This window comes from Brassica napus, chromosome A4 (assembly GCF_020379485.1).
Source record: "Brassica napus cultivar Da-Ae chromosome A4, Da-Ae, whole genome shotgun sequence".
Classification (NCBI taxonomy): Eukaryota; Viridiplantae; Streptophyta; class Magnoliopsida; order Brassicales; family Brassicaceae; genus Brassica; species Brassica napus.
In genome coordinates, this window is record NC_063437.1 from 10262563 (window position 1) to 10274022 (window position 11460).

At 30.3% G+C, this 11460-nt stretch overlaps 1 protein-coding gene across 1 annotated transcript; it reads left to right on the plus strand.

Moving 5' to 3' along the window:
• The first annotated feature begins 4394 nt into the window (after positions 1–4394).
• On the plus strand, positions 4395–5287 carry LOC106449627 (cyclin-dependent protein kinase inhibitor SMR6-like). Its single transcript, XM_013891363.3, has one exon. It carries the CDS (start codon positions 4705–4707, stop codon positions 5023–5025), a length of 321 nt encoding a protein of 106 aa, XP_013746817.2. The 5' UTR covers positions 4395–4704; the 3' UTR covers positions 5026–5287.
• Positions 5288–11460: the final 6173 nt, after the last annotated feature.

An 11460-nucleotide genomic window follows, 5' to 3' on the forward strand; every position in this document is an offset into this window, starting at 1 on the left:
ATTTGCGATATTTTTCCAGTTCTTTGTCCCATAAAGCTCCACTAGTTTTCTCAAATTTCTATATTTTTACATGTTCAGGACATAAGTATAATATGACATTCTCAACAACGATAAAAAAATCATAGAAAAAATAATATATTCGTAAAATTTAGAAAATGGAGTCAATTTTTTTAGTTTTATTATAAAATTCAAAAATAAAGATCGACAAAAAGAATAAAATATAAGGACTTACGTATCTTCACTCTGATCCCAAGCCCCTGTGTTAAAGTTACCTTTCGTCGAAGCCGGGAGCTCGATATCTATAAATGGGTATGTTGGAGGTATATCTGTTATGAGAGAGTTGAAAGTCGGGAGATTTTGAGTACAGACAAAAGTTCGACCAGAATGGTTGTAATTTTGGTTTGGCATCACCGACATCAGGCTTTGGTGATTAGAATCAGAATTACTTGTCATAATTGATGAATTAGACCAACCATTCACAGAAGATTGACCTAAATACTCATTGAAACAATTAATATGATCTTTTTGCAGATAAGCTAAATTATCATTAGTAATAGAACTTTCAGTTTCGTTTCTGGTGAAATTTTTGTTGAAGATATTGAACGAATAATCCATTTTAACACCAACTCAGACGATGATTATGAAGTATTTTTTTTTATGAAAAAACAATATAGGTATGAAATCGAGATTTTGCTTTTAGTTTGGAACCGGAGAAAGAAAGATATCAAATACTACGAGTGGATAATAATTTATAACTATGGGAACTTAAAGAACTATATTGATAACTATGGTTCTTTTAAAGGTAAAGATCAGTATATGTAGTTTCAAATTCAGTTAATAATGACAACTTGATTCATTAATTAAGAAACTTTTGGTCAAATCTCTCTATGAAAATTAATTATTGCATTCAATACGGTCTAACTTATATAATCGTAATGCCACATATATTCTAGTTAAAAGTCAAAATTACCGTTCTGAATTAGGATATATAATGCCACGCCCTCTTTGGAAACTCAGTATGTGTCCAGCGAGTTATCATAAAATTGAAAATAAATCGGGGAGTACTCGAATTTCTTTTTTTTCTCTTTTAGCAAATAATAAGTATATAAAATAAATATGTAGATAATAAACATAATACAAGCTGTCCTAGTGGTTCGTACAATTCTATTTGGATCTGAAAACCCAAGTTCGAGTTATGGGGGCAGGGTTTCTGTATGCAACCCAATTTCACATATGTGGCTTTTTCTAGCTTTCAGTTTTGTTTTAAATGCCTTTTCATTATTCTTCTATCATATCTAATGCTATATCTACAAAAAAAAAACAGATTTGGATATTAAAAGATTTCTAAAATAGAGTTTCAAAATAATGCATCCGAAATACACTCCAAATCGTCACGGCTATTTGCCGTGGAACGAGTTTCCAGCTGCCGAATCGTTCTAGCGAGTTTTAGAACAGGGATACCATGTATATTTAAGTCAAATGTCAAAAGTATGATTCTATATTAATTGACTTTTTGGACAATACTCTGTATATATCTATAATAAATTACCTCTGATTGTGTTTAAATTCTATTTTATATATATATATATATATATATATATATATATATATATATATTTATATTCAACTCTTTACTTTTTTGTCTTTTTGTTTCAGATGTATTATAATTTAAAATTTAAAATAAAAATACTTAGATTTTATAATTAATTTTATGTATGACACATTATTCTATATAAAGAGTGTTATGGTGAAATGCTATTTTCCTTGTTGTTTTATATAGAAAACATATAGTTTCAAAAAAAGTAAAGAGTTATAATGAAATGCTAACTTATTTTATACAGAAAACATTGTTTTACACAATTCAAGTTTGGAGTTTTAAAATATTAAAATTGAGAAGTGAAGAGTTATAATTTCATTTTTTCAATTTCAATTTTTATTTCTGGTTTAGCTTTTAGGAATCAGGATTAGAATTTAGACTCTTGTTTTAATTTACAAAATACATAAATATAAAATTAATTTATGTTTTACATAGAATGTTGTGGTCTCATTCAAAATGGTATATTCAATTTAAAAATAAATATCTGTTTTTTTAAAAAAAAATACAAATAATAAGGTATGAAGAATAATATTTTAATAAGTTGAGAATATTGAATCCGTTTACATAAAAATCATCTAAAGAAAGGAAATATGAAAGGGGAAACCATTTTAGGTATATATCAAAAAAATAGGTAGTATAAACATACTTTTAAGATCAAAGTTGTCTTTAACAATCAGTTTGGGTGTGTCAAAGTTCATTTTCATGGGAAATTAGACAAACTCTTAATCAATCCAAAAACAATCTGGATATTCGTAAGTCTTCAGAGCAAATAAAATATTAAAATCAGTATCCGTAAAAAAACTAAACAATTCACAAATAAAAGAAAAATTAGAGTCATATCCCCCCTATGCTCCAACTTTAATACACATATATGTATATCTACATCTAAATATATGTATAATATTCAATGTAAAATTTTTGTAATTATTTTACATATAATTTTATTTGTTAAATTACTTATAAAAGTATTAAATTAAGAAAGTAATATAAAATATTTATAAAACGACAATTCTGTAAAATTTTATGTTTTATAAAAAAACAATAATTAATTTTAAAAAAGAAGTACATTTATGGAGAATGAAAATTAAGGAGTATACACTCTTTTAACGCATAAGTCTTTACTTTGGTAAGCATTTTCAAGTTCACTTCTCATGTTCTATCGTCTTCAACAAGTGATATATATTTCTGCTCATGTAATAATTTATTTTCCAAAAATTGTGCTAATTGACTTTGTATTTTGTGGTTCTTGCATATTTGTATTCTAAATTTGATTTTTAAGTTCAATAGTTCATAAAATATATGTTTTAAGTACAAAACGATGAACTAAACGAGTAGGCTTTTAATCAATATTTACGCAAAAGCCTTCAAGAGACAAGTACATGAAGCTCGTCTGAAAGAGATATTTCAACGGAATAATATGCAAAAGCAGTAGATCTTTCTCAGTTCTGATAGAATAACCACTTAAGCCAAAAATTCTCACAACCTGTATATAAACAACAAAAAGCAAAAGCCTAGGTTTCTAAGTGCAGATAATTTTGATATCAGTGTTTCTGTCTCTCTTTTTCTGTCTCAGCCTTTGTTTATATACTCATCCGTAGGTTGGCCACCTTCCTATTTTCCGCAGATTCGTGTTTATCCTCTTTCCAGTTTTGTTCGACGTTTCCTTATCTTCGAGATTCGAGCCTATCTTCTTCGAAAGTTTTTCTTTTATCCAAGTAAGTAGTTTATCATTGATTTGGACTTTTTATGGTTTAAATCATCGTAGGCTATTTTTGTGCGTTTAAGTCATTTCATACTCTTTTTATGGTTTAAGCCTTCCATGATTTTCCTGAAAATCTTGTTGTTTCAATTTGAGTAGCAATTTATTGTGGCATTAGTTTACAAAATCATTTATTTTTTGTCAAAAATATATTAGGAGATAAACTTTTTGAAGAATATTCTAAAGATGTGAAGAAATATAATTATTTAAAACTAATGTGTATATATATTTTTAAAGGTGATGAAGACATGGAGAATAAAGTTTAAATGTGTTTTTGTATTGATTTTCGATTTGCACTATTAAATTTTTTTTTATTCTTATTACATTTTTAGTTTGTTATTTTTTAAGTTTTTCTAAAGATTATGGTTATTGAAACAATTTATTTGATATGATTTATATTTGTAAGAATATGCATATTATTTACAAAATATTACTAAATTCAGTTTAATCCAATCAAACATGATCGAATTTGGTCGAACTACAATGATCCATGACTCAAAATATTTCTAGGTCGGTAGCCGGTCCGGTTTTAAAAACATTGTACAAAACTGTATTTATTACGTCTAAAATGAAACAAATTTATCAGTTTAATATGTTTATGATTAAACAACGCATTTGATTAGTACGGGAAAAACCGTGACTACGCGACCTCGGTTTGCTTATATTTCCAATTCTTGCTGGGGTGGTTCATGTATTCGGTTCATTTCTATATTATAGTTGTCTTAAATGCAATTGGGCTGACTCAAAAACTGGGCTAATAAAATCACGCGGGAAGATGCTAGTTCTCGCGGGAAAATTGAACGGTTCCATACTCCCAAGTAAACCTAAACCTGAAAAATTGAGGGGAAAATCGGAAAATCAATTAATTATCAAAGGCGCGAAAAAGAGCCGTTGCGGAACAAAACTCTCATATTATGGCGCCAAAAAAGACGGTGGTTCAGAGACTACCCGTAAATTTTCTCGGGCAGCTAAAAATTCGTTATTTGAAAATTAACAAATTTACCCCTTTTTCAAAAACTTCCCTTTTTTCTTTATTTTTCCAGAGAGTCAGCATTTGCAAACGCAGAGAGAGAGAGAGAATATTTATTTGACTATTTAAAGCTTTCTTTATCACAACTCTCCTTCATTTTTCTTCTCCTACTTCTAAAACCTTTCCTTTTATTCTCTCTAATCATTTTCTTGTTCGTGTTCCTTATTCTGATTCCTCTTCTCATCATTTGATTCAAAAAGAACCAATCTTTTCTAATATCTCCACTCTTCTTCTTGTTTCCTACACAAGTGGAACAACTCTCTGGTTTTTTTACCTTTTTGGTACTCTGTTTCTGGGGTTAAAACAGAGAAAAGAGATATGGGTTTTTCGAAGAAATCTCAATTAGACGGCGGTTTAGATTCCGACGGGAAGAAATGGGTTATCGCCGGAATTGGAATTCGGGCTTCGTTGAAGCCGGTGAAGACAAAACTCAGAGCACCGGAGACTGAAGCCGAAGTTGAAGAAGAGGAAGAATGTTCGACGACGCCAACTGCAAAGGAAGCAAAGATACCAGAGAAATTGAAATGTCCTCCAGCACCCAGAAAGAGACGGCCGGCGTTGAAGTGTCGGAGTAACGCCGTTAGAGAGTTCTTCACGCCTCCTGACGATTTAGAGACGGTGTTTATACGGCGCCGTTAAGTAACAGAAACAAAAATATTAGTGAGTTTGTATATTAGTCGTGTAACGTATTAATTACAAGCCATGAAACTTCAGTTACAATATTAGTAATTAGATTTTAATGATTTCCTTAGAGTGTATGCTTTTCAAAATTCAGTTTGCTCTTTTTAGTTTTTTTTTCATAGAGTGTATGATTTCCTTAGAGATTAGTTTCTGTATTTTTTTTGTCATAAAGGGAAGTTTATTGTACAAACATGATAATGGATAGTTTCTAAATTAGCTTCATACCATATCTTGTTTATCACATTTGGTTCTTTTTTTTTTTTTTTTTTGAACAACACATTTGGTTCTATCTATAAGTCATATAGCTATATTAATTTCTTTAAAATCTACTGTTGTTATAAAGGACATTTTGTAAATTATACAGTGAAAGATGTAATTTAACGATGATAATGGTTAACCTCTAAACTTGATTTAATTCCATATTTACTTCATCACTTTGGTTTTATCTATCTCTCGGTTTCATGAATATTCTGATTATGCATACTGTATATGCACAAATATCAGTCACAACTTGTAAAATACTAATTTAGATGTAGATAATTATAGATTGATAAAAGAAAAATGTAGATAATTAAAATCTTAGAGCCTTTTAGATTCGGCCTACGAAGACCAGAAAGGAAGTGCGTTAGCAAAACGTACCAATAAGAAATAACAAGCGGTGATAGCCTAATGGCAATTTGTTAGAGTTTGATGTACTCACATTTCTAATTTTGATTCCATTGAAAATTAAATTATCACTATTTACCAATGTAGGCTTAGATTTCAGCTCAAGTGGTTTACATGGTGGGTCGTAACAGATGATCCATCACCTGACATTAGTCAAAAAAATATTTTAAACTCGGATTAGGTAGTATAATATGCTTTCAGTCTATTCCACTCTTTACTATTAAGTGTGTTCCTTCCTTTCGGAGCCAATCTAATCAGCTAATAGCGCTTATAAAAAAAAACGTACCAATAATCTTAACCAGTAAAACTGACCAATAATTTACACAAGAGAAAAAGCCTACACGTCAAGCCTTTGATGCCCTTCTTGTTGATCTAACTTTTGTTATTTTTGAGGTGATAATATTCGATATACATCATCATAGAGGCTGGAATTATTATTTTTTGCCCGCCAACTAATACACTGGTTACCTCAGTACATGTTTTTGAGTATTTGATGCACGGTTCACCATCTCCTGCGTATTTTGTTGTTTTTTTCTTTTAAAATAGAAGAATTTTATAATACAAATAAGGTTTGATATAATGTGTTTTTAAATAGTAATCTTCAAATATAAAGTAAAATGTAAAATAATATTATTTCTTCTTCTATAAATACAGGAAAAATAGTAATCTCTATTTTAGAGCAAAAAAATATAGATGAGCTAGAGTAATTTTATCTAAATGCTATTTTAGAAGAAAGTAAAAAACTGTGTTGAAGATGTTCTAAGTGTTTCATTCAGTTCCGGTTCTGGATTTTGAATTTTAACAATCATATTTTCATTATGTTTTTAATTTCATTTTAGTTCATATCAATTTGGCTATAGTTTATATATAACGAGTGTTGAATCGGCTTTTGGATAGATTTTTTGGATATGGTTTAAGTTTAGATTGAACCGTACCATATACTTACTTTACTTATCTTCATAGAAATCTGTATGATGTTGTTATCTTCATAGGTTGAGATCCATATATTGCTGTCCGAGTGTTTGAAAAATTCCTACAAAAGTTTTTTCCATAATTATGCTTGATTTACTTTATCAAATGTTCTAGATGTGGGAAAAGACAGTTTTCATTAACAAATAATATGGTGGGATCTTATTTCACATGTTTTATTTTAAAGAAAAAGATGGGCATATGATTGAAACTATTTAAAAAGAGAAGAAATGAACAATTTTACAATGCCCACATGTAATGTTTTATTTTGTGACTTAAAATGACTGAAGGATTCCAATGCATGACCTTTTTAAGGAGGCCTCTTCTAAAGCCATCCAACAAATGTTTTTCTTTTTTTTAGGTTAAAGAGCTTTTTACGTCACAATTGCAAACTCAGAAGTCCAGTCTCTTTATTTTATTTACTACTACTTTGTGTAGTATACATTAATTAATTAACCGTCTAAGACATTATGATTACCAATTACTCATGCTACGCACCAGTACTATTTCAGTGTTAAATATGTGTTGCATGTAAATCACTAATCGTCACTCTCTTTATGTTCTTGTGGTTTGAGTCATGAAAAGGACAAAATAGGTTCAAGAATAACGGTGCGATAAGAGAATCCAATGTGGGACTTAACGCTTTGTTTGCTTCCTTCACGCGATAGCGACCAGTCTAGTGTTTTCTTTTTTATTTCTAAGATGTTTGGACTGGGGAGACTATGACGAGTTTGGATCATTCTTGTGAACGAGTTTATAGTTCACCGTCACGACTTGAATTTATAGGAACTAAGACATTTTATTTCCTTGAATATTTCTGTGTTTGTCAACTGAAATGCGCTACCGACACTAAGTATTCTTATGTTTTGCTTTCTCTACATAATATTCAATAACTTAGTAATTAAACTGCCATGTAAAGTTGAACGGAGAAAAGGAAATCCAAGTTTAAATTAGTTTAATAGAATGACATGTCAATTGTGGATTATAGTTTAAATCCAATCCATAAAAGTGATATTAGAGAAATCATTATGCAAGGGATTAGATTTTAAGAAAGCTCAGACCAAAACTGTAGCAATGCAAATACCTAGACCTTATTCTGGAAGAACCAAAAAAAAAAAAACATACCTTACATTTGTCACTAATGATATTGGATCAAGCTTACGTACATTTTTTTCTTCTTAAATTAACGTGTACTTTTAAGTTATAATTATAAAGCTGCCATTTGTGTTTCTTAATTTGTCAAATTATTATTAGTCTTAGAGATTTTCACCATATCAAATATAATAGCATTTTTGTTTTCTTTTTCGACGTAGATGCCGTGTTGTATATAATACAAAACATTTTAAACGTTTGAACTTTGAAGTAAAAAAGATTTAGGGCTTGAATTTGAATCCGAGATTGATTATATGTTCAAAAGACACCGTTTGAACTGTTTGATTAGCCAATGTCATCTCTGTGAAAAATGTACTTGCGTTATAGAATAAACTAGTTATCGCGCTGTCTGATTTAAATTTGAAATGACTTTCCAAACAATACTATATGGAGTATCTGAATCGTTTGTTACTGCACCATCATGATAACTATCCGAGCCAAATCTCAAATTTAGATTGGTCAATTATTAGCAAATTTGTTCTCACAAGATATTGAACCCATGACAAACAGATTTACGCAGTAGCAACTTTGTTTTCACAAGAAATTGAACCCATGACAAACAGATTTACGCAGTGCTCCAAAATAGCTTTTACAGCCAATTTGTCTTTCATCTAATTATCTGTCCAAATTTATCATGAATTATCCAACTTTGTTTTTGACAGAAAACGAATTCTAGTCAGACGAATTTACACCATACTCTTTTAAATTAGGCTACCATTAGAATGTTTTCTTGTTTTGATTAATTTCTTTTTTTTTATTAGAGAATGGTCTCTAAAATATGTAATTATGTAAGAATTCACGATGCATAAATCAACTTCTTATCAACTCTACATTGTGTAAATCAACTATACATTGTTTAATTAAGCATATTTACAAACATAGTTCTCTGTGAATCTTAAACAATCTATTATTCATATTTTGGATATTCTTGTATGCATATATATGGATATATTGTGAGAACATGATGTGCATGCATAACATTAGACAATTTTATATTTTGCTTTTACTGTACTGTCGGAGTTTTGGTTCTCTTTTATTTGGACAGATACATACATATCGGACTTGTCTATATAGACATGATCAACAATGCATGTGCTTCAGTAGGGGAACAATCAATCTCTCTTACTCTATGTATAATAACAATATATAAAGTGATAGAATTAACGTAATGACAGCATTTGTATAATACATTATTTTTTATACAATTTTCTGTACATGAAACACTGTATATTGTAAGAAAGTTTTACTTCCATGCTATCCGAAGCAGGGCCGGCTTACAAGGGGGGACAAGCGGTGCGACCGCCCCGGATCGGAGCCCGTGTCCCCCGTGTAATGATAAATAAGGGGCCCAATTTTTTATAAATCTATATTTTTATATATAAAAAAAATTATAAATACAATAAATAAAATTAAAAAGGGCTCAAAATTATTTGATATGTATATTTTCATTACAAAATATTATTGACTAAATTTTAAAAATTTTAAACATTATTTTTATATAAATTTTAGATAGTCAAAAAAAATTTTGTCCTAGGGCCTCTAGCAGTGTTGAGCCGGCCCTGATCCGAAGTTATATTGTATGTTAAAGTTTTACAAAACATGTCAAACATATTCTTCCGGATGAGACTAAGCAAATATATTAGCTAATTTTGCACCCCAAAAAAAAAGACTAAGCATATATCTTAACTAGTATTAATAGTATAGACAAATGTTTCTTCCAATACCGTTAGGCTTCAAATTTAGAACTTTTAAAATGTAAAATGATGAAAATGCAACGCGTCTAGAATCTTGGTAAAAGAGTGACATCCCTATCATTCAAAAGATCGTGCAACTCCACATATAAATTGTCATTGTCTCAAATATACATACCATTTGCTTTTTTACTTGTAAACCACTATATTTTATCTATACTTGTTAACCTGTGTATTTTCAGTTTCTATCTACTCAAATATATCATTGGCTACTAATCCACTTGTAAAATAAAATATAGTTCGGCCCTGTTCGTTTGTTCACCCAGGTAATCCATCTAGGTGAAGATTCAACTCGATGTTCGTTTTGTGCATTATAATGTTACATCCAGATGAATCACCTAGCTGAATTTTTAAAAACTCATCTCAAATTCTCACTCAAATAAAAGTGAGTCTTGATGGTGCAACTGGATGCAGATGCATCTAGTTCAGTCTAAAATGATAAATAAAAAAATGACATTTTAAAATAAAAATATTACTTTTAAACCGTAAATTCTATTTTTTTGCAAATACATTTTTTCTGACAGAACCGGAAAATATATTTTCCCGCAAAAACTGAAAAAACACACATTCCCGCCAAAACCGGAAAATGTGTTTTTCCTCAAAAAATGTAAAACGCATATTTCCATAAAAATACACTTTTCGGTCAAACCAGTAAAACTGCACTTTTCGGCCAAAACCGGAAAAAACACATTTTCCGCCAAAACCGAAATAATGCATTTTCTCGCCAAAACCCAAAAACGCATATTCCCGCCAACCCCCCCCCCCAAAGCATTTTCTGGCCAAAACCGCAAAAAGCATTTTCTCGTCAAAAACGGAAAAACACAATTTTCTCGTCAAAACCGGAAAAATGCATTTTCCCGCCATAATGGAGAAACGCATTTTCCCGTCAAAACCGGAAAAAACGCATTTTTCCGCCGAAACTGCAAAAAACGCAAAAATGCACATTTTCCGTAAAAACGCAAAAATGCACATTTCCGCCAAAAGCGCAAAAATGCATTTTTCCGCCAAAATCGCAAAAAAAAAAAAAATTCCTGTCAAAACTGCAAAGCTTATTTTTTCCGCCAAAACCGCAAAACGTATTTTCCGCCAATCCATAAAAACGTATTTCCACCAAAACCGTAAAAATGCTATTTTTCGCCGAAACGTAAAAAAAAATTATTTTAATCATTTTATTAACAAATCCACCTAGATGGAGATACAAATTAAAAAAACAAAGGTAGCTACATTCATCTGAATGCATGAACGAAATGAAGAAACAAATAACACCCAGATGAAACATCTGGATAAGACATTTAGATAGACCATCTGGATGGATGCATCTTCTAGATGTACAAACGAACAGGGCCTTCATCTAATATGAAAAATGTTGGACCACGTTTTATGTCTGAAAACCTTAAATTCAACTCTACTGCTGACAACAACAATTAGGAAAACGAGTGTGGGTCATAGATGGGACTTTCATAAAATGTTGAGAATATGTGTACGCTTATAAGATCTATAAAAGGACTAGTTCAAAAAAAAGATCTATAAAAGGAGATCATAATCATCTTATTCAGTATGTATGTAGAATCATTATTTCTCTTGTTATATTTGTGTTTAATGTTTTTGATAAGGTCCTGCAAGATATACTATATATTTTTTTAAACATAAGTGTATCATATGTTGGAACAGGGGTGATTATCCATCATACTTTTAACCTTGATCTGGCTATTATCAATCAACAGCTTTGCAGAGCAGCGGAGGAGGCGGTGCCAAAGGAGTTAGGGTTATTTTTTGTATTTTTAGATTTAGTAAACCAAAGTTGTAAACCGGTTTACTTTATAAACCAAAATCAGTTGTAAACCAAAGTTTAAAT